This window comes from Hirundo rustica, chromosome 3 (genome assembly GCF_015227805.2).
Source record: "Hirundo rustica isolate bHirRus1 chromosome 3, bHirRus1.pri.v3, whole genome shotgun sequence".
In the NCBI taxonomy this organism is placed as follows: Eukaryota; Metazoa; Chordata; class Aves; order Passeriformes; family Hirundinidae; genus Hirundo; species Hirundo rustica.
This window is the reverse complement of record NC_053452.1, coordinates 94351056-94376768: the sequence shown is the minus strand read 5'-3', so window position 1 is coordinate 94376768 and position 25713 is coordinate 94351056. Positions and strand designations below refer to the sequence as shown.

The 25713-nt window shown below is 34.4% G+C and overlaps 1 protein-coding gene across 1 annotated transcript in view; it reads right to left on the bottom strand.

Annotated features, from left to right (window-relative positions):
* The window catches only part of CSMD1 (CUB and Sushi multiple domains 1), a 950789-nt gene that overhangs the window by 530227 nt on the left and 394849 nt on the right, over nt 1-25713 (bottom strand). Inside the window, 2 exon segments of the mRNA XM_040059570.2 lie at nt 11389-11596; nt 19310-19504. Coding sequence (XP_039915504.1) covers nt 11389-11596; nt 19310-19504 — 403 coding nt within the window.

Below are 25713 nucleotides of genomic sequence, written 5' to 3'. Positions count from 1 at the left end.
CTACTAGAATATATCCTACTTTTGTTCTGGCATGCATTGTAAGCTGCACTACTCTCACTTCAGTCAGCTAAAAAAGGCAACCATTGATTAATGTGGTGATGTAACTAAATAGGCAGTTTAGTTACTTGAAGTTATTTGAGTTAATTTGCATGCTACTTACTAAATGTTTTTTCAGGGATTTGATCCTGTCCCTAATTTCAAGGCAAAGGTGCAAAAATGGGTATGTTCTAAAATAAATGTGTTTTTTTCCTTGATATAGAACAATACCAGAAATAGAGTCTTTCTTTCAATATCTTATTTACAAAAGCTTTGAATACAAAATACATATGGTCAGTCTCCTCCAAATGCAGACGATCATGTATCTCTACATGCAACTGCATAAATTTAAAATTAAATAATTTACTGTTTTAGTCAATCTTCACACAATATTTTACTGTATAGTTTCTAATGAAAATATTTTAGTATTTGTATTAGAATCACATAATTCTAAAAAAATATTTTTTTCTAATATGAGTTCTAGTGAAGAAAATGTGCATTTATTTTCTGTCTCTTCTCCTTACTTCATTAAAAGTGGGATGGAATAATTTGCCGATCTTATCAGAATAGAGAATAGTTTTTCCATTAATATGCCCATCAGCATCCACTGTTTAAAAAGGAACCGTTAGTACTTCCATTTTTGTTTAAATGGTTTAGATCTGAAATTCCAGCTCCTCATTGTGTTGCTGTCACAAGCTTGGCTAAACTATCAAAATCCTTGTTTTCCTTTTATTCACATCAAAATAGCCTTCCCCACTGATTGTGTTCTCCCTTACCCATGTGGGAGATTAGATAAACAGAAACAATATCTCAGTCACCACTACACATCATATCTAAACTTTCTGTGCTGTAACTAACACTTCAAAACATCAGAGATACATAACAGCACAGTCCTTTCTAAGTGCAGACCTCTGCAGAAAACCCATGAAGTCCAATCATTAGCCTACTGTGCAGGCATTTAATAAAGAGTAGCCATCAATAAACATGTTATTTAAATTCAATTTAACATTCTTTTAGAGTCAAAGAAATAATCAATGTATTCTGTGTGCTAACTAAACAGAGGTACCAGGGGCCAAGGTATTTATTAACTGTAAGAACAGATCATTGGCAGGTTTACTCTGAGCTGCTGTAGATCACAGCACTGGTCTCAGCAGAGAAAACAGGCAACAAACTAATGGGTAGTTGGCCTAAAAACTTGCAGTGGAAATTCAGGAAGAGTTTTCTGAGGAGTATGTCTACTTCAGTATATATTGCTGGAAAGAAAACAACCCAAACTACTAACAAATTATATAGTTGTCATGTAACACGTTTTAGCACCTTTCAGTACATCCAGGAAAAAAATAAAGCAGACCTATATTTATACTTGATTTTTACATCATAAAAACCTATTCTTCTCTTAAACTGTGATGAATAATTGATGAGATAATTTTATATGCTGGAAAGTAAGAACACATTCAACTATGCTAATTCCTACTGAAGAATTTTTCATATAGTTGTGTGTTTGAAAGCATATGTCAAAAAGGATGTATTAAAATGACCTATATATTTTAGAAAATGGCAATACTTCATATTAAAATTCTAATATATTTGAAATATAAGGTAGAAAACTACAATGCTTTAAAAGAGCAGTTGGGTAAATTACCATCCTTCATCCTCACTGATCCTAACAGTAACCATGATTGATTTCCTTTCTGATATTATTGCTAAACTAGGTTCCAGTGTCAAAATTAGAATTTGGTCTAGGGTCCAGGAAATAACTGTCTTTTTGTTTTCCAGACTGATCTAGTAGTCTCAATATTGATCTTTCTTAATTGTAATTGGACCAGATGAACTGTATTACTTCTACAAGTTTGAGACTTCATATTTATGTGCAAACACATATTAAAAGCAAGATTTTTTTTTTCCGTTGAACTTTTTCCTTCTAATGCAGTAACACAGACCTCAAAAGAAATATAGATTGGAAAGCTCCAGTTTAAATTCCAATTGGTTTGGATTTTTTTTCTTGTGGGTTTGTTGGGTTGTTTTGGTTTGTTTTTCCTTTTTTTTTTTTTTTTGTGTGTGTGTGGGGGGGGGAGTGGGGGGGGGCTGTTATTGGTTTCTTTTGGGTTTTGTTGTTGTTGTCTTCTTTTTTTTTAAAAAAAAAAAAAAAAAAAAAAACACAAATGAGTAGGCGTGGTTTTTTCAGATCTACTGTGATTATTGCAAGCAAACCTAGAATCCCTGGCAGGGCTGTATGGCAAAAGGGGAAGGAGGGGAAGAATTTAGTGTAACATTCCAGAAGCTGAAATATCTGTCTGTTTTGTTTCACTCTTCAGGTTGACTACATTGGACATATACTGTGTAAAACCAAGAAATTTAGCAATTTATAAATATCTCTAAGAAAAGTTTCTAATCTGACTACACTGACATGAAATGTTTCATCATTAAAACATGAAAGTCAAGAATTTTGTGAGTAAATGAAGCTAATGATATAGCTATTCTAGAGTAATGCAACATACCTAGTAGAAGGATATTTTAGGAGCACACTGAATCTCCAGGGTTATAAAGTCTATTTAGAAAGATTGTAAAGTAGTGGTATTTTAAGCAATCTGAGCTCTCTTCTGATGTATTTAAACCATGCTCACATACTTAAATTTAAAAAATCTACTGCTTTTTTACGTTCTTTTAAATGTAATAGAAAATTATACTGTGGGTCACAGTGCTTCCTTAAGTGAGTTCTCTCACTCTTATGTTCCTGTCAGTTTGTGATGTGCTATGAATGAAGCCTTTATGCCTCTTCAGCACAGTAGGCTGTAAATTAATAGGTGCAAAGAAAGCAATAGTGTTCTGTGAATTAAATGTCAATTTAATGCCTCTGTACTTCCCACTTCATACACGACTCACATGCTGGTGTTAACAGCTAAGTGGCCTCTGTTGTCCTTACAGCTAACACAAGCAAGAGATTATATGAGTCCAGTCACTACTATTAGCATGAAGTATATTTACCATCCTATCTATTTTAAGGTCAAAATCCTTGCAAAGCCTTCAACATACTTTTATGCATACAAGTACTAATATGTATTTTATATATATTATTTAGAATGAAAAAATGACAAGAGATAAGTGATGCATTTCAGATATGCTTTCTTCAAATACAAGTCGAAGAAATTTTGCAAGATTTCTATGAGAGATATAAACTAAACATTTATTGAGATTTGTCTTTGCAGCAGGACTCTATGCAATTTTTTTTAATCAGATTAACCTCAAGATAATATATATACATATACATATACATACATATATATATATATATGTATACACACATAACATATAATAGGAAGGAATACCATGGTCCTTTTTCCCTCCAACACTTCCTTTCTTCCAGTGCAATGCCAACAACTCAGATCACATACAAATTTGGATGCCACATTTACCCTTTTCTAAAAAAAACACTACTCGCACTCTTTTTCTTCTCTTCCTTATGGCCATTTCAACAATTAGAATCTGCAGTTTTGTCACTGCAAATAGTAGAGTTCATCTCCTTATACAATATATACTACATTATTTAATATACAGTTAAATAATTAAGAAAACCAAACACAACAACCAGACATGTTCCCCTGTATCAAAACAATTAAATAAGAAAAAAATAATGCCACTAGGATGCTAAAAGCAAAGAGAAGACAATGCCCAGGATGGTGGAAATAAATGTAACCCTGTCTTAAGATACCAATTTTCCTGCAGCTTTGCTTTCTTAACCAGTCAGGCTTCATCTTCTCTCCTACATAAATTTTAGGAAGGGTGAACTGTTCACTACATGTCTCAACCACAGTTTGTTTTTAATTTTTTAAAATTTCTGTAGACTCTAAAGATACTGAGCAGTGTTCACTGTATTTCCCCAAGACTGCTAACAATTTACTTACAACTGTGGATAATTCATTTTTTCAAGTAGGCATTTGTATGCCTGCAGAAAATCCATTTTGGAACATGATGATTTTGATAAATATAGCCAAGTACAAGATATATCACCGATGATATCAGTTTATTAATCCTTATTATTGAAAAGAGTAGGAGTGAAGAAGCTGTTTATCTGCATACATTTGGGTTTAGCAACTGCTTTTAAAAAAAATAAGAACTGGCTATAGACACAATTAAACCTTGCTATTTCCCACTCAGGGAATTTAAGTGACTCTGGAGAGCAATACTTTTAGAATTAGAGTACACCAGTCTCCTGTATGACATGTTTAGTATACATAGCCGATGTCCTATGCAAAACACCCTGCCAATTTTCTGTATAAATTCCCTGATACGTGAGTGGGGATAATCCTTTCTGAGACTATATTTAACAGCTCTGAGACCTGTGAGACATTTTCTTCAAGATCACACAACTCCACAATAACTCAAGTTCAGCACTTCGCTTGCAAACTTTTGATACAGCATTTTGATTATGACTAAAGCACATGGTTAACTTTAAAAAGAAAAATGTTTGGGGGTATAAGTTTTTCAACCCTCTATCTACAAGAAACCAGGATCAATTATGATTTTTCCTTCCTTTTTGGGGACAGTTCTTAATAGATTTTAAGCTTAAAACATTTAACACAGAAGGAAATGCTGAGGATGGATGCAGAAATAGGACACATTTGTGGGAGCAAAGGAAGAAGTGGGAGCATAGGTATTGCGAACAAAAAACATCTAGGAGAAACCAGGAGAGACAAGCATCAGTACCAAAGGCAGCAACTGACAGGACCCAGAAGATAGGGAAAAGATGTATTCCACTGAGCCTTTTAAAGGGACACGGTGCTTGCCATAGTACCTATTTTGGGGATTTTTTTCTGTCATTCAATCAGTTTTCAATATGTAAATCCCTTTTGATGATGTCTGCCATAGCAAGAGTTTGAACGAATTACGTATGGAAGAAATCTGTTGGTAAAAATGTATTTAATATAACAGAATTTTCATTCTAATAATGTAAATAACCATAATATGAATTTAAAAGTTTGCAGTGTTACATCAGGATCATTATATTTTTCAGTCTTAAAAAGCTCTTCATACAGGCACACAATCTACATTAGCCACTCACCTTAAAATTTCTTTGTCCATCCAATGTATCTTGGGGGTTTGGAACAGAATAGTGCTCTATGGTAAATCAGTTTTAAACATTTTTGTGTTGCTATATATATTTAATAGGTTGGGTTCATGATAACATTATTGTTAATTTTCACATGCCATAGATTATGTAATTTTTACATGGTAACTGAAAACTTGGCAACATGAAAGTCAATAGAAAGAATTTGAGGGTGACTATGCAATTTCTTTTACTAAAAAAACCCAAACAATTCATAGCAGTTCAGGTGGACAGGTTATCCAGTAGAGAAGCTTATACTTATTGGTTTCCTAACCAAAACAGTTAATAGGGGAAATCCGGTTAAAAACTAAAGAAAGGTAAGAGCTTCCAAAACTAGTAGGCAGCAAGAGAACCCTTTACCAGTACTTCCAAGACAAACATATAACTTTACAGAATTTCTCTGGTGACACAAAAAAGAAGTGACTGTCATGATGTCTCTAAAGAGGCTAAAAAAGTGATCAATTACACATAAATTGACAAAAAACTAATAGTTTCTTCAGATGAAAAAGCTGGACTCTAACTGTCTTCCCTTTGTTGCATGGCCATGGTACATATTTTCTCACCTGATGGAGAAGGAAACAAAAAATGGTACCTTATATTGGTATGTCCCAAGCCTTTTTCTGGTGTAGAACTACTTTATTGAAGGTGATCCACAAGCAATACCTCTTCTTAGAGCAAGCCAATAGATGGTGCTCTTTAGCTGTCTAATTATGTCATTCTGAGCTAAACACCCAGCTCAGATGTCTGGATCTGCTGCCATATGTATCAATCAAAAAGGTGTTCTAGACCACTCCATTACCTCATTCATTACTTCACTATATACAGGCCTCTCACAGGGACAGTGGTAATTAAGGTAACAAGATATCTATAAACAGGACAGAAAGCATGCAAATTGAAATCCTACTATTTTGAAATATATCTGAGTGTTTGGACTGGCGTATTCAGCTAAGAAACACAAAACAGTATCCAACTGTTACAGGACTTATTCATTAACACAGAAACAATAAGTGAGTTTCGGATGACTCTAGGCACTTATGGTCAAATTGTATGCCAAGATTATAGCAATTCATTAGTGCTGCTTCCAAATCACACACACATCCACAAACATTTTTTTGCCCTTTCACTATGATATTGAAATGATTTATAAGGAAGTCAGAATAACCTTAAGGTAATTTTAAACAGTGTTAAGAAATTAATTTAGACTAAAAAGTATGAAGTGTAGTACGTTCTCCTGCATTGGCAAATACTGACAAAAATGTGAAGGATATTATTCCGGGGTTTAAATTAGAGAAGAGTAAGATAAAATCAGTACTGTAAAGTCAAAAAGAAAAAAAATAATAAAATTTGGTTAAAATTAGAACTCCACATTAAAAAAATAATTGCAGAAATATTCTTAGTATCATAATCACCTTTTGTGCACAGTATAACAGTATAAGGTAATTTGATGATGTTGTAAAACTTATGGCCAGGCCACATTTCCATGAAAAAGCCTGAGTTGGACCTATCTATGCCGATGTGAATTGTCCAGTTTTGCCTAAACTACAAATAATAATAAAAAAATCCCAGACTTCCATCTCAAGGAGGAGTCTTAGGAAAGACTAAGATTTTCAATAGGATACTTTCCCTGAGTAATAGAATTCTATTTCAAAACTGTGTTCAGCTAAAGTCTGGATTTCTAAGATACTTCTTAATACTATTGTTAGATCCATCTTTGATTTGATTTTAAGTACCATATAACTTATGCAGAAGTGTAAAGGGGCATGTTTTTAAGTATTTTAAAAGTTATATTCAGTATTCAGTTTGGGGTTTTTTTTAATGTTCTAATAATTAACAACACAGAAGCCCTTCAGATCCAAAAGATCAGCCATTTGAAGACGGGCTCCACACATAGCAGAGGCAGTCTTTCTGTTATGCTCCTACAAGTACTGTTTGTGGCATTGCAAGCAATAGCTTACCAACTCAAAATAAACTTATTTTGCACCTAAAACTCTTTATGTAATAGCAAACTAAGCAAATTATTCAAATTCAGAAAAAATGTCCTCCACCTACAGTCTAACTGATATTTCTACTTCTTTCACAGATTAAAAAGCCTTTTCTATGTCCTTCACATTCTTTTGCACTGATGTTATTTTTAAGCCTGTTGACACTTCTATTGATTCAAAGCAGAATTAAAAGTGTGTTCACCTATATTCATTCAAGACCCACAGCTACATAACTACTCTCTAATTAAAATAAACAATAAAAAACCTCAAAACAAAACAAAACAAAACAAAATTCCCAAACAAATAAACCTTGAATAGCTTTAGACCTTCTAACTGTATCATAAAATAAATAGTATCTCTCAACTATTTGATAAAGTAATTTCATTAGGATGGACCATATGAGTGATTTTAAAAATAAGAAAAGGTAAACAAATCTCTTCTTTATCAATGCATTGGAAAACAAACCAATGATCAGCTATATAAACGGAAATTACCTGAAGATCTTATAGAAGGTTTAGAAACACGTGTAGCATATAAATAATATAAAAATATTACTAGTGTATAGGAGTAAGATGTATAATCTATATAATTACTATAACACAAAATCTCTTACATATATATTTTATAGATAGATTACTTTTCTTCAGTATTTAGATTCCAGTTCTTCTTGCATTTCCATTGCTTTACTTAAAAAACCACATCCATCTCGTTTTTACTGCAACCATGCTGGAATTCCTTCTAACCTTGCTGATATGTTTTGAGAGGGTAATCCAGACATATTGCATCATACACTAAAAACACTAAAGAATAATCAGTCTGAAATTACTTTCTTAATTCTTGCTCTCTTTCTAGCTTTTACAGTGCTCATAGATGTGTCTTTTTTCACTTATTCTGCAGCAAGTACTCCTTTAAAGGAAAAAAAAAAAAAACAAAACCACCAACACAATCCTAATTACCAGACTGTGCTAATGGAATATGTGACTCCTAATACAGAATTAATGTCTAAAGCTGTTGACATGATGCCAGATACAATAAAAGGGAGCAATTACAAAAACCTTATATTTTTAGATGATAACACCCCTAGACCATTAGTTTTAAGTATGGAACAACTTCCCATTTAAACACACAGCTGATTTTAGCATATTACAGAATGCACTACATTTAGCATGGCTCTAATGTCGCTATGGTAACTGTTCTGGCTTAAATATAGCTGAATGTGTAGCTTCATTCCAAATTTTCCAATAATCTTTTAAACATTTCTAACAAAACTCCCCATAACTTCGCCAGAATTTCATCAGTGATCCTGTACAAATCCTGCATGGGCATCACTGATATCAGTACTGTTCATAGTATCTTCCTCCATGACATGGAGAGTGGGAAAAAGGGCACCCTCATCAAATTTGCTGATGACACCAAAATGTGTGGTGACATGGACACACCCAGAGGTACCAGGACAAGTTTGAACAGTGGCCCATGGAAAACTCGTGAGGGTCGAAAACGCCAAGTGTAAGGTCCATTGAACCACTTGAATCTCTGGAGAAAAATCCGAGACACCTGGGTCAGGACAATCCCTTATATCAATCCAGGCTGGGGGATGAACAGATTGAGAGCAGCCCTGCCAAGAAGGACTTAGGAGCGCTGGTGGGTGAGAGGCTGGATATGAACTCACATCGTGTAGCCCAGAAAGCCAAATCTATCCTGGGCTGCATCAAAAGCACCATAGCCAGCAGCAGGGCAAAGAAGGGGATACTGCCCCTCTGCTCTGCTCCGGTGAGACCCTGCCTGGAGTGCTACATTCAGCTCTGTGTCTCAGCACAGGAAAGACATGGACCTGTTCAACGGAGTACAGATGAGGGCCATAAAAACAATAAGGCCTCAACACTTCTCATACGAGAAAAGACAGAGTTGCAGATGGTCAGCCTGGAAAGAGAAGGCTCTGTGGAGATCTCATGCAGCCTTTCAGTACTTAAGAGGTTTATAAGAAAGAGAAGAACAGATTTTTTTTAGCAGAACCTGATTTGATAGGACAGCGAGTAAAGATTTTAAAGAGGGTAGGTTTACACTACATATAAAAAAGACTTTTTTTTTGACAGCGAGGGTGGAGAGACACTGAAAAAGCCCTGAGAGGTGGTGGATGTCCATCCCCAGATATATTCAAGGTCAGGACCGAGAAACCTTATCCAGTTAAAGATGTCCTTGCTCACAGTAGAGAGTTATTACTAGATAATCTTTTAAGGTTTCTTCCAACCCAAATTTTATTATGGTTCTATGATCTTAGGAACACACAATAAATCCAGGTTTTAGTGATCAGTGCTAAATAATGATCTCCAGCATAACACAGAAGTCAAGAAAAATGTTGAGATTGAATTGAAGAAGAAATAAAATTCTTATTTTATCTCTGTTCCAGTGTAAAGCTGATCAATATTGCATGAGATCTATGCAGAATGTTTCCAATGCCTTCTACTTATATTATAATTAATCTATTACCAGAAATCAAAAGCACAGATTTGTTGTAAAGTGTCTAGTAGAGTCTCTTACACAAAATCAAATGGACATACTTTTATGTTCTTTAGCAAATTACATTAGTTCTCCCCCTTCAAGATTTCATCTTCTAAACCTTAGAAGCCTTAAGAAGAAAACTTTCTTATTGATGATTGTTGTGCATGTCTGTGCATGAGTGAGAGGCAAGCGGGTGCTCACACACTACTTCAGACTGACATGAGCACTTAATTTGATACCAAGCTGCTTCACTGACTGCCACTACACAACTTCTGCTCAAGTGGAAATGCTAGAGTAATCTTGTGATGATGCCTTTTCCTGATCTTAAAAAATTGAGAGCCAGACATGGTTAAGGGATAAGGGTTTTTACCTCGGTATTTTAATAAGGATCCTGATGCTGCACCACTTCGCCAAGGTGGAACGAGCCGAACTGCACACACATGATAGATCACATATACAATTTTATAGAGCTTACAAATTAGCATATCTAACAAGAATGCCCCAATGGGAGGCCTGGATGAATGGTATGATATTCCCCCATCTGTGGAATTCCCCCCTAGATGGGCCATATCTTCAGTTTACAGGATACGTTCTAGAACGGACCTTGTTTTCTCAAGATATCATAGGGCTTTCCAGGCTCCTACTACAAGGCCTTTAGGATGTTTGGTCTCTGGGCCTAACAGAATACTAGGACTATGCTAAATAATCAGACTTAAGGAATTACAAGTGTGCATGATAAGAATACTGAGGACACATAAAAGTTATATAAAAAAAATATAAAAGAAAAGGCAAAAAATCATCTTGCCATCAGTGACATCTATGTAGACATAGATCTACATTTGTCTTTAAACCAAAGTTTTTACAAAGGTCCCAAATATAGTTGCCACATATTTTTATTGATAAATTTTCAAAAGATCAGATGCTAGCAAGAACTTAACATTTATTAATATATTGCACCCTCTAGCCAGTTATTACATCAAAATAATAGTGGGATTGCTTCATATCTCTAGAAAGGCATTCTGAAGATAATAACAATCAGTCATCTGTGAGAAGATCTACATTTTTTTAGGCTAAATTTTATAGTAATGGTGCATATGTCAAGCACAAGACATTCTCAGAGATGAAAAGGATGAAAAATCTGCATACGTGGGCTGCACAGAAACCATGATACAAACTGTTCCACAACTTAATCCCTTCCCACAGGCAGAACTATCGTCTTTTCTTAGTACAGAGAATGTAGATTTAGCATTACAATCCCTAATAATTGCTAAGTAAACAGTTTTAACACCAGCTAACATAAGATAGTAATCCTTGCATACATGCATACATGTAGTAAGACTGAATTACAGCCTGTTTAGAATAAGATGTCATCTATTATCTGTCTATATATAACAGTTTTACTCAGGCTGACCTTTGCTTACCACTTTCATTGCTGAAGTAGAATAACATAATAAGTTATTCAAGACACAACATCAGAAAATGCTCTTATACCATGTTCAGCTATGTAACATGAATCAAATGCTCACTGATGAGATACTGTACAAATATAACTCCAGCAGATGGAGGAAAATAAGAGAAAAGACAAAGATGTGAAAAGAAACAGATGCAAACTATTTCTTTTTTTAGTTCTGAAAGGTGAAAGGGACCAAAAAAAGGAATATAAAATGGTCATTTCCAACAGGTAGAAAAGATCTTCTGATATCTTTTCAGATAGGCACCAAAACAAGAAAAACAAGAAGTGAGATCTTTGCAAGATCTCTGACTTACCATATTGATGGTGCTTCTGTTCCACTGATCTCTAGGAAGTCATATCCTTCCTCTAACTGGAAGTCAGTAAAGACCAAAGCAATGGTGTCTCCTGGTTCAGCCAATATTGTCCAGGTGCAATCAGCATTATTCTCATACTCAGAAGGGAAGTGTGGACTTGAAATTGTTCCACTTGTCCCACGCAGTGTCCCTCCACAAGCTCCTTCAGCTGATGAACAGAATACCAATTACTAATGAAGCTGCACTTCAAACAAGTGAAGCACCATCCTTGTTTCTGCCTTAGCAAACCCAGTTCTTCTTTACCCACTTAGGACCCATAAATATATGCAGATGATCAGCAGTATCTGATATAAAAGCATATAATTAAAATCCCCCAAGAAAATACATCATCCATACAATTCATTGACATAAGAAACTAAAAATTCATCAGGTGGCTTTTTTTGTTTGGTAGTGTGGCTATGAAAGCCAAAGCAATAGTAATTAAAAATATTTCTGCATAGGAGAAGGATCAGAAGAGAAGCATTTTATTTTTATCTGTTCTATCATTTTACTTACTGCTACTATGATTAGGAATTATTTGCATACTATAAATGCATGTGGAGATTCAAAAATACATAGCTTGGCAAAGTGTATAACACAAGGAACTTATAGTCTAATTAGGATAATAACTGAATAGCTAATTAAGACAATAGAAAAGGGTATGAGTAGAGCTGCTCTTCTCAATCATAATTGAAAGCCTGTCAGTGGAAATGTGTTTTAAAGGAGGATTTGAAGGAAAAAAGGATTTGTGAATCAAAGGAAGAAGAATACTGGATCTGGACATTAGGAAAAGGTGGCTATCAAAAGGGGTTAAATAGCAAATAAGGGATTTGAAATAAAAGGAAGAATTGCAAGATAGACAGAAACAGAATAATTTCTTTAATGTTTAAGTAATGTATAGAGCATTAATTTGACTACAAAGAAGAGAGAAAGCTGCTGAATGACTCAAACACGTATCTATCTTTACACTTCTACATGCAAAGTAAATTTTGACATACACAAATGTACCATAACCCTGGTTATCAAAACCTTATTTATTTAATTTCTTGGCACACAAATTTTTTAGAGGAGGTCATGTCTTTTCAATAAATTTCATATCTTACTTCCTAGACCTTGATATTTATAAGTGTTTGTTCTTTTTAAAAATGAATAAATTGAGCTAGAATAGATCAACTTTCCTAAAAGATTTCTTTTTGTTGGTGAAACCAGGCCATTTCTGTGATTCCTTCCTCAATTTCTGGCTTTTTGTACAGGGCATATTGAAAGGGCCATTGTGCCTCTGAGGAATGAAAGGGGGAAAGGAAGTGAAAATTAAAGAACCATGGATAAAGCTGAGAATCTGAGTGAAATTGCCTGGTGCATAACACATTCAAAGATTAAAATAATTTGAAAACTACAGTAAATCTATAATAAATCATAAAGGAGAAATGGTTTTGTTACTGAATGATATCTAAAATTACTCTTTTTTTCCAGTGTTTGTGCATATGTGTATGTGTTTGCTTTGTGGTTTGTGTTGTTGTGGTTTTGCCTTTTTTTTCTTTTTTCTCCCCACTTCATTTCAGATCATCATCCAACCCAGAAAAGAAAACACATTAACTCCATACATTCTGTACTTGCACTTTTAAGTTTCATTTTCTAACACAGTCGTTCGACCTGTATTCTTGAAAGCTAGAAAGCAGACTTTTCCCATGCAGGATAACCAGCAAGATGAGCAAACTCCTAAGTTAGCCATATCTCTTTGGTACTAGCTGCTGCTGTTAAATTTTGTTATGACAGCATCCTCAATTATACCCTCTCCGACTGTGTTTACACTGACATCAAGTAACATACTAGTGGTAAATACAATACTCCTCCCTGTTCCTGCTACAGAGCCCTTGAATAATCTTGGAGCTCTAAAGCTCAGAATTTCACAGCTGAAATGTTGTTTATTATCACTGGCAACCACATGCAAAAATCTAAACTTATACACTGTGCATTACCAATGAGAGTCAAAGGAACTCACCTATCTGCCCAAAGGGATGCATAGCCCTTTAATCTATTTACACCACCATTCTGAAGAGACTTGCAAGAAGTCATCACAAAAAGGCACACAGGCTGAGACAACCAGACTGATGAACAGTAAAGCATAATACAGTGCTTAAGTGAATGCCGGCAGGCAGGATGTGGCCGCACTGCTCGAAGGGTAAGATACAAACTGTATGGTCTTACACAGCTGGTCCCAGAGCAAGCTGGCCTCCTTGGACTGGTCATCGTTTTTGGCCATGGCCTTCTCTATGTCACACTTTTTAGAGAGTCAGTTTGAGAGACTTAGTGCTCAGGAATCTTAGTACATCACTGTGTTTGCAGTAATTTGATAGCAGATAGTGCCTGAGGCTTCATGAATTCAAACTCTATGTGATTTACAAATTGCATTTAAAAATGTGCAAGTAATTAATTCCAAACCCTTATGGTTATTTTCAAGTTGTAAGCAACTGCACAGTGCTGTTTGTATCAGCATAAATGACTACTTGAAGTATAAAGATACAAACATTTGGATCTCTCAGTAGTCAGGAATTAAGTGCTCTGAATTTAGAGAATACGCATCTTGTATAAAGTGCACATGCAAAAACATACTGGCATCACTTGACAAAAAATATGTATATTGTACAGATGTGTAGCTTAGATAAAACAGATAAACATATCCATCAAGTTTATGCATGCAAAAAAATCAAAAGTACCACTATGGAAGTCAATGAAAAATCTTTAATTCTTCTTTAAGATAGAGTAATTTCAACAAAACCAATAATCTGACAATTTTAGTAAGCTGGGTTTTGCATAAATGAATCCTGCTACAAGTGAGATGCAAGCCTTGGTGAGCAGATAGCCAAGGATGAAGTAAGAACAAAACCAGTATCTTAGAAAACTTCCTTTGAATTTGTGTAGGTATCTTTTGAACATTTAATCATTTTTACAGGACTTTTCTCTCCTCATCACACAAATGCTTTCCAGAATGCAATGTTCTCTATTCTATATGCCTTTTTTAACATACCATATAATAAAATAGCAAATATAACCATATAATAAAATAGGCAAACAAAATAGCATCTATTGCATTATAAAAAAAACCCCCAAAACCTTAATACGAACCTAACCTTTCAAAATTTACTTAAAATATTTCAAAATTAATTTAGAATTTGAATTTAAATATTTGAATTGACTTTTACACTTGAAGATTTATTGAAAGCTCTTCATGTGATAAATCACATTACTACACTACTCTTGGAACATAAGTGATAAAAACATTGTGGTGATTTAAAGTAAAAAAATTACAGTAATAAAGTTTTTTCTTATTATGTATTTAGTAGTAATTTCCTTATCTATCACTAGCAATAGCATAGGTGCAATTAAGAACTTGAGTGATATTTTATGAACTGTCATCAAATGACACATTGTCATCCTGAGTCACATTTTATTTTATAATTCTTATAATTTAAAGAAAATTGTAGCTTTAGAGGGTTCTAAATGAACCATGGGTCTAAATTATTTAGCAAGCTCTATTAATAGCTTCTCTGAAATAGTTCTTTATCATGGCTGCAGAGCACATCCATGTAGAAAGATCTGGGGATTTGGGTTGATGGCAAGTTGAAAATAAGTCAGCAGGGCTCTGGCAGCCAGGAGGGCCAGCTGTCCCCTGGGAAGCATTGGGCACAGCCTCGCCAGCCCGGCAATAGCCATCCTGCATAGCTCTGGAATGGCCCCACCTAAGTTACTGACGCAGTTCTGAACATCTCAGTATATGAAGGACATCAAACTATTAGAGTGTGTGCAGAGGAGGTCTTGAGAGCAAGACTTAGGAGGAGTGGCTGAGGTCCCTTGGCTTTCTCAGCCTGGAGAAGGCTGTAGGATGGCCTCTGCACAGTCTGCACCTTACTCCAGGCAGGCAGCAGAGAGGGAGATGAACAGGACACGAGGGAACAGAATGAAGCTGTGGCAGAGAAGGCTCAGACTGGATATTAGGAAAAGGCTCTTCACAGGGAGACGAGCGAGTCACTGGATCAGGCTGCCCAGGGAGATGGCCATGGCACAGGCCTGTTGGAGTTCAAGGAGTATTGCAATGTTGTTCTTTCTTAACCACGTGGTTTAATTTAAGGCTTTCAGGAGTCAAGGATCCTTACGGCTCTCTTCCAACTTGACACATTCTATGATCTTAAGATTTATTGAATTCTTTATTAAATGGCATTTTTCTGTAGTTTGTTTGTGAGAAAATAGATGATTATCCTCCATTAAAAACAAAACAAAAAAACTTCAGCACACAGACCATATCTATGAAATAATGATGCATGATTACTTTCACAAACACATGCTCTGTATATTTTCAAAAGGGTTAGTACGAGGAGTTTGGTAATAGCTTTCTTAAAACAGGACTTTAAAATTACCATTTTAAAATGTCTTAGTGACAAAAACATAAAAATAAGCCATAGTATATCAATGAAAAGTTTAAAAATAAATTTTAGCGTGTCATTGCCAACTGTCAAGCTGTTAAACTGCAGATTCAGAATGACCAAACACATCACAAAGTGTTACAATGGTGTAGCATTATGTGTTCATCTCATAGCTCATTAATCTAATTTCATTCCAACAGGCAGACAGCTATTTAACCAGCAAAATATACACCTCTGCTTCCTTCTTAGTGTTTTAGGTTTTTACAGACTTTATTTTGAATAGGTAAAAGCCAACACCTCTGCTTCTTTTCTGTGTTATAAAAAACCAGAAACTTGCTGGAAGTCGCTTGGGTTTTTTTCTATCATCACTTGAATCCAGATGTATTGCATCCCAGCTAAGTGCTGTAATCAGTTTGACTCCCTTTCTCAATTTCTTCTCTTGCTGTTGATCAACTTCACATAAATTAAATACTCATTACACCATGCATCTAAGATTAATTTTATTTCTATCTACATAGTTGTCAAAGGGCACTTCAAAATAATTAGGATTGCTCTCTAAGTAGAATTGGGGGGGAGGGGATGTTTAAAATTTCAGAAATTATTGTGGTTTAGCAAAACAGAATCTATTTTACATATATTAAATAATCATATTTCTCACATGAAGCTGATAGTATTTACAAAATAGAAACACACCAATTGTTGCAATTTGTTTAGGGACCTGTGGGCAACCATTCCAGCTGCAGCACTATTTTGAACATTTTAGCTTTGAGATTCCAGTGAGCTTGACCTAAGTAGACCCCAGTGGGGTCATTCCACAGTTATGGGCCCTGAGAATACTGGACTCAGACAGGTAATCTTGCACTGGTTGTTTTTATTTTGTAAATATTTTGCTTTATTTAATAACCTTTAATTATTTTTTCTATCAAATTGGTTTGTTATATAATAAAGACCTATTTCCTCTCCATCCACTCTGGACAGGACATCTTATCTATTAGTCAAAAAAGCACCAATAAGCAAAATTATTGGAAAATGTTCTTTTTTTTTTTTTTTTTTTTTTTTTTTTTTTTTTTTTTTTAATTGTAAACATGGATAAATATGGGGTCAGGACACCTTTTTCTCTTCCTTAAACTTATAAAACAGTATTTATCTTAACATCAGAGGCTGAGAAGAAATTATAACAGAATTGAATTGCTTGCTGCCTCAGAAGGTATGGATAACAACATCAATTTCCTTTTTTTTTTCAAAAAACAACAGCTCTGCATCTCTCTTCAGTTTATTTTACTCTAAGTGAATCACAGACTTTTTCTTTTCATCCTTTATCAAGTAATACCTTTTTTGATTTTAGAGATGTATAAATATACATATGTGCATGTATATGAAAAAATATATATATTTTAACCACAATATTTCTCCAACAATAGTTCTTAAATCTTAAACCTGATTAACTATTACTTGTTCCTTTTGGACTTTTCTGACTGTCCTAGGGTAACTTTATGATGCCTGTATCCCCAATCGTCTGTTCTGTTTGTGCTGTATATTGAGTCCTGTGCCTTTAAGACTGGTTCTAAGAGCAAGGAGAAGCGCGGAGTTTGTTTTGAGAAAACTGCCCGACTCCTCCACATTCTTCTGCGGACGGGGTGCTCGGCGGAGGCTTGGAGAGACTGCAGGACAGAGATTTCTTTTGCTTTTAGTTAGTTTCAGCTAGCTAGGGCAGAGAATTTCCCTGGACTGTTTTTTTTCCTTTTTCTTGGAACTGTTTAAACCTGCTCTGGACTGAAAACCCAGGGGAGCACTGGGGGCTGCACCTGCGGCCCACCGGGGCCTGGACCTCGGCATTTTCCAGCAGCGCCGGAGGGACTGGGACTGAGGAGAGACTGAGAGAGAGCCGAGCTACACCCACGGCAAGGACTTTCTCAATTTGCCATCTCACTTCAGAAGGAGAGGTTTTATTGTTTCATATTATTCATTCTTTATACTTGTATGCACTTCATTTGTTTAGTAAAATAGTTTTTTCCACTTTTCTCCAAAGAGGGTTTCGGGTTTTTTTTCCAGACCGGTTGGAGGGAGGGGCCACGTGGGTTTGCTTCCTTAGAGGGATCCTATACAGGGGTTTTCTCCCAAATTTGTCCCAAACCAGGACACTGACATAGGATCTTTTTAACTTTATTGTCTTCTTTATTTTCCCTCCAATAGATGGATGTGGTTTTAATGATAATATATTACATGCTCTTCCCTTCACAGCTATTTTTATTGTGATAAAAAGCTTACCATTTTAATATCACTAATCCAATTTGTATTCCTAATGTTTGTTTTATAAAAATCTTGACTCATGCAACTATAATCAACTAGGGATTCTCAAAATTACTGAGAACTGAGAACCTAATTATACAAAGTTCATTTTGAAGTAGTCACATATCATAAATCACCTGTTAGTGGAACTACTGAAGAGAATGAAATTAACTCTCAAAATGTTTCAGAATTGTACTGCACAGTATTTCAACCTCAAGACAAGGAAGGCAAATGTTTTGGGTAATACTGTTATGGTAACTGAGATTTAGACAAAGAACTTTTCAATTCTCCAGAAAAAAAACATTAACAGGATATAGGTCAGCCATTGATTCTCTCTGAATATTTTTGTAAGTATATAAAAGTATAACGTGTAAGTATATTTGTATATACTTATAGAAAAATTTTTGGTATGTTTTACTAAAAAGACAAAAAAAACCAAAACCAAACATCTAAGATCAGACACGAAACAGTGAGAATTTTTTTTTTTTTTCTCTTTTGACCCACTAGTAAAAGTAATCTCTGTTGAGAACTGATTGAAATCAAATACAAAAAACAGACCTGGCCAAAATTTTGTAGGGTTTTTCGATTATTAACCCTTGTGTTTGTTTAGGAGCACAGGAAAACATAAAATATTTCTTTGCTGTGAGGAATTACAATAAAAGAGCCCTCAGTCACAAGTAACCATCACTGGATAAAACAATTGCCCCTGGTTGCTCATCCACATGGGTAGCAATAATACTGTCAAGAGAAGGGGAGAAGAAGCAGTAAAGGGTATCCACAGGGCATGAGAACACGCTGAACAGCGCAGGAAACCACAGGGTTTCCCCTTAATACAAGGGGAGAAGGTCAGGTAGGAGTACTAGACTCCAGCAGAACAGCACTTTACTAAGGAGCTGGGGCTGGGCAACAAGGCTTTGACCTCTTTCACCACAGGATCCTCTTCAAGGAATGAGGATCTATCTATATCTGAATGTAAATTCTGGAGTGTCACTGCTTGCGTTATTACAGTTTTAAAAGGTGTCAATTCTTAGACAATACATTAGTACACTTTAATTTAGAGGGAAAAAAACCCACCCAACCTCAAAATAAATTTATTTCATCTCCTGTTTGTATTTAAAATGTATTCAAATGTATTTTAAATGTATTTAAAATTTCATGTCTTCATTTTTTACCTCTGCAAAAAGGAACTGGAAAATCCCACGATGCACCATTCCCAGGACTCACAATACATGTCAACATGGCATGGCCTTCTAGGATGTAACCAGAGATACAGCTATATCGGACTTTATCTCCAATGTTGAATCTGGTTCCATGAAGTACTCCTTTAGCTATTTCTCCTGGGTTGCCACACGTATGACTAGGTAATACTGTCAGAAGAAAGAATGAAATACATTATAGTTAAAATTTGCAGAATGAAATAATAATACTTGTCCCACAACTATAATTAACTATTGGTTCCATTTTTTTGTTTGTTTTTAAACACGATTTCTTATAGAAACAAGGTGAAATTAGGTTATGGAATCTACTTGTACAAAACATTTCAGTTTTTAATAGATGTCATAATTTTCAAAGCTAATTTCAAACTCAGTTCTTGGTTTAACAGTCATTCAGTGAAGCTCTTTACAGATCTATTTTCAAAGAGTGTCCTAAATATCTTGCTGCTTTTCTTTGGATGGAGTGAAAGAACTTTTTATTTAATTTTATCTTGTAAATATTGCAAAGATATTCATGCAACATAATTATGGATGCAGGCAGTAGAAAGCCCTTTATGTACAGTTTTCATTTAGGTGGTGAAATAACAGTTTAAAAATTTCCAATAATTACATGTTCTCTGACAGTAAATTAAAGCCTCAAACATATTAAAAAAGTTTGTTTTTCTTCTTAGTTTCATATTAGTTAAGGTTATTGAAAATAAATTATGTGAATATTTGTTAAATGAAACAGAATATATGAAGGAAAATAATCAGTTACCCTGGGAAAATATGAATGGAAATATTTTGGTTTTTTTATTGCAGAAACATACTACCATTTGTTAATATTAGTTATTTGAAAGAGGTTGTCTGAACAAGTTGTCAGCTTAAAGCTGATATCCCTCCACCTACAAAAAACCAGAACATGTGTAGGGGAGAAGGAAAATGGAATTGGTTCAGTTTGTTCTCAAACTTCTTTGAAAGTTTTTAATGGCACACCATTGCTTTCATTGAAATAGCATAAATTAAAATTCTTTAATTTCCTTTAGAGAAGACCAAGTAAGTGTAGGGAGCTAAAATGTGTCATGAGCAGAGTACAGAAGATAAACATGCATCAAAGAAATATTGGTCTGAAAAGCTCATACAAAACTAAGGTATCATTTCAGAAGACACATGTTTGATGAACAAATTCTTTCACCCCATACTTCCTCTTTTTCCTTACTATACCCATCTGCAGAAAAAAAATAACCATGCCAACCTCTAACCTGCATATTGAGAGGATTAATCACTCAATACATGCATATCCTCAGAACATTTTAAAGCATTATATCAATATATCAATATTAATTATGTCCCACTATTCCATATAAGTTCAATTAGTGAATGCATGCTTTAATTCATTACTCAGTCACAGTAGCATTTAAATGATAGTAATTACATTTAATTTACAAACCAAGTTATATAAAAATCTTTGAAAAGGTCAAGAAACACAAATATTAGAAGAGAGAAAACTTTCACTTACTACATAATTTTATTATAAAAATACCAAAATATTCTATGAACGTTAGTAAGGAAACAAAAATCACTTAAGACTTTAATGAATGATGAATTAGACATATGTTCTACTCATTGTAGGTCAAAGATCTAAGATTTCTAGGATTAAGGAAACTAATTAAGGTTGTTTGTAAATAGCTGCCAAAGGTGGAAGCAAACATTATGATACCTGATTTATTTTGTACTGTTTCAGCAGGTTTAGCAGAATAGGGTATGTCTTTGGATGTGCTCACTCACATTATTAAAAAAAAAATCACTTGATACATGCTTGATACATGAGAAAGACTACATGTAAAATATACTGCTTACACATAAAATAGAGATATCAGAATAATTGGAATAAAATAAAGATCCCAATTTGTATTCCAAAAAGCTGAAAACAATGATCTACAGTGTATATTGCTATTATGTAATATGCTATTACATGATTTTAGCACTACAGAAAATTCTACCTCTCTCTTTTCAAACTTTCTCCTTTTTGCTGCCTTAGTCATGGACAGGTTAACACAGGCATTTTTTCAGTGAAATGAAAGCCAAACAGAAAAATTTGTTACCTCCTTTGATGCAGGGAAATACTTGCATTTGAGACAAAAAAAATCTTTATGTTATTTTCTAATCAAAACATCTTTACAAAGAAATGTAAATTGAAGTAGTTTAATGAAAAGATCTGATGCATGCAGCAAAAATGTACACAATCCAAATGTCAGCTTTTATTTTTAGGAGAGGATGTTCTATCAGAAAAAAAAAAAAAAAAAAAAGAAAAAAGAATTCAAAGATACTGTGAATTCTGATAAACTGGATTCCCAAGGAAACACATCACAGAAAATCTACATCTGCCATATAAATAACAACTGTCACTGGCTAACTGTTGAAACTGTATTGCAGCAAGTCAGTCTTGTATCTCTATAAAGTCTCCTGTAATATGTTTACCTGCATCTTCTTACCACTACCCCTGTCAAGTACTCCAGAGAAAATGGTACTTGGCATCCTGAAATTGGCAAGCACTTTACCACAACCTCCTAAAACCCAGTAAAATATGAGTGATCTGAGAATGACAGCCGTACTCAATAATATCTGTAATAGCTCACAGGACTTCACTTTTCAAGATCAAGCATTCAACTGCATTATTTATGTGCTTTTTTAAAACTTTGACTGAAGTGTATTGAGACAGACAGTTTCATCTGCACAGACTTTACTGTTCCTAGTCTAGACCTAAGATGAATTAGCCTTTGAAGGTTCCAACAGTGAACAAAATAGTTTAATCTTTGGTTTATGGAGATTCTAGCTGACCAAAGTTATCATATGCATCCATCAAGCTTTGAATTCATTGCCAAATTTTCAGTAAAAGATTCATATTTATCAGTAGAGTTACTGAAGTCTACTGTCAAGAAGATTGCAGTCACAGGCTCTTGATTCATTAAATAGTTTGATGTTTGCATATTGAGAACTATTACAAACTATACTACACTGAAACACTTAAGATAATGGATTTTTTTATATAGAACTAAAGTTAAAGTTCTCTCACCATGCTTCATACCCTTTTTTTTTTTCACCCACATCCTTTCCAACTTTGGGGGAAAAAAGTAGTTACAGTGTTTAAAGAGGAATATATGTAGTCTTGGTATTTAGTCTTAGCAAAAATATATGGCACAAGTGAGATAGCGAAGGATGTCTTTCTCCAACTTGCTCCTCAAGTGGAGTCTATCTTCACCATTCTGACAGACATAAAAACCTGTATAGCCTTCAATTCCTAGCACAGATCAGTCTGTAGCACTGCTTATTAATTAAGATTTTTTCATGAAATCAAGCCAAAGTATAGGCCTTCCTCATATTTTGCCTCTGTCTTCCTGGACAGAAGAAATTTTTAACAAATGCACATGATCAAATTCCTTAATGCAAAAAAAATTAATGATCTAAAATGCCAAAGATTTAACTTCCTATTCTAACTATGCATCTATATGCTACAACGTAGTGCTAGTATTTATTTTGACACAGAAGCAAAAGGCTACAACATAGCAAGACTGTAAAAAGTAGTAGAAAAATGGCAGCTTGGTGATATATGAATTTTCAATTAAAGGTTATTAAATAAATTTATATTTAACAAATTACTCAATCTTAAATGGCATGTATCAGATTATTTATTTATACAGCATTTTCAAGACTCTTTCTAAGGCTAAACTATTTATTTGCAACACAGGCCACTTGAAAGAATATTGACACCACCTTAAACATAGTAATCCCTTTTTTTCACTTATGAAGAGTTTCCTTAATTTTATTTTAATATATTAGACTTCATAATCTACCTCTTTATGTTCTATCATAACAGAGAAGCCACCTAAAATTAAACAGCAGTGGTTGATAAGAAAAGAAAACCAAACCAAAATATAAATGGTAGCTGTCACTGGACTGAATAAACTTTTGAAGGACTATTTCACCCAAGTTGTCTTACTATGGTCTCCATACTAAAATCCAAGAGTCTTTAAATATGCTATAAGCAATGCCTAAAGTTTTTCACATGTTCACTTCAAGCAGTGGCACTGCTGATCCCACTTCATGGCATCATGACCCTGGCAATGTAATGGCCTGATTTGGTAAGATCTTTTTTTCTATTTTGGTTTACAAAGTTGAGTTAAAAAAAGATACATTCTAATAGATCTTGAAGGATTTGAGGTCTCTGGCAGCGCAATTACTATTAATTGTTACATGAATAAGACATCTGGATTGGAAAACAGTTATAAAACTATGAAAATTAACTTCCCAACCTTTGCTGAAGTTAGCATTCAGAGGATCAAATTGATAATAGTCAAGAGAAATAAGGTTTCTTTTTTGTTTGTTTGTTTTTTTCCCTCAGATGTCATAATCATCAACTAGATTGCAAAGATTGCCTAGAGGTCTTAGCAGCAAAAAGCTCAAACCGCTTATGTCAGTCAAAATTATATCAGTGTCAACCTTCTGTGAACCAGTTGCTCAGCTTATAGAGGCCACACACAATAGTTGGAATTTGACAGCAGAAATTCAGAAAGCAGCTTAATGCCAATTAGGAAAATTAGGAAAGGGAAACAAGAAAGAAAAGGAATTAAGTAAATATTTTTCCTCCGTTTATTTCAATATCTTTACCTGGCTTTACAAGGATATATTATTTTTGTGATTTTTTCCTCTTGTTACTGAAACATCTGCAAAAGTTTTCCATGTTGTGCTTAAGTTTAGCCAAATGTAAACTTGCTGACCTTTTACTGTTCCATAGTCCCTCTACTACAGTCCCCTGAGTATTTTCTAACATTACCTTAAACTGGTGGCCATAGGCAAAACCACACACAAACGAAAAAGCATAAGTTAGGAGGAAGTGAGATAGTCCTTTGATACCAATGACAGCTTTGGAATTACAACATTGGCAGGAACTCCAGAAGCTCTGTGGAGAAAATGGGGGTTTCAGAAAGTTTCAGGGCATGTGTCAAGAGGTTCAGTAGGTGTGAGGCACAGCCCATGATACCCTGTCCACGTGACTCTAGTAAGTGTTGCATTTTGCCATTTCATGCAAAAATAGAAGGCATAAATTCAACTGTATTTAGAGTTACAGAATAAAAAATAGTTTTTGAGGAAGGTAATTACTATACTCACAAAAAAAAAAAAAAACAAAAAAAACCCCAAAACCCTAAGCTCACAAACAGATTTTAAAAGCTAGTCTTTTCCAAGTCTTAACTTTCAGTTCAACATTAGACTGGAAGAGCTAACATTGAGTCACTAATGGTAAATCACACACAGAATTTTCACATCTATTCACTCCAAAATGAAATGAGGAAATCTTTCTGAACTCCAGAGTTACAAATAACTATGATCAGAATCTACTACTAGAAGGGTAGTACCAAACTGTCATTTGTACATGTGTACATAAACACAAAGACACAACTAATCTCTGAAAGCTTTAGTCTGCAATATCAAATATTTCCCAATATCAAAATTACATCCTTCTTAAAAATTATTTCATCAAAAATTAATGGATTTCACTAGGTTTACTCTAGGGGAAGGAAGAGTTCAATCATAGAAACCAAAAGGTATGAAGTGCAAATTCATGGAATACCTCATAATTAAGTAATATTTACACTACAAGGTGACAAATGCAATGCTCAGTAGTCTATGTGGCACCTGTTGCAGCTTTCAACATAGTCCTCTGTTTATCTGCCAGCAACCTTTTTGTTCAGGCTGTCTTTGTGGGGGCTACTTGCAATTTTTCCTTAAAATAATCCAAATAAACAAAACAAAAAACCATCCAGTCTTATTGGGTGACAGAAATAAAGCTGTTATGTTTAGTTATGCTTTCTTATTTTTATACAGTCCCAAGACAGAAGAAATTTCTCTCCTGTTACATGCTAATTTCTGTATTTGTGCCCACATGAACCATTGCAATATTTGCTAGATAAAATGCTTAAGTTTTACCACTTGAAAGATACAGCTTTCTTGTTTTACAAGCATTTACCTAACTGTGTCTGTCCATCTCTAAGGATGTGCAAAAAAATTGTATTGGATTGAAAGCTATGAAAATCATTTAGGAGTATACTCTAAAATCATTTAGGAGCACCTCTAAAACTTTAATACAACTTTTGCATTAAGATTGATATTTTAATTTTCTTTTGCAGGTAATAACACCCAGGATTGATGGATTTTACTTTTAGTGTGTTCACTTTTATTATATAATAAATGTCTTGCTGTTGGTTATAAGATCATAAAAGTCAATATCATACAAACAATGCCAGAAAACTCTCAAGTGCAAAGGTAATCTGAAGTTAGAGCTCAAACTTTCTATTTCCTCATACTTCTTTTGCCTCAGATATACT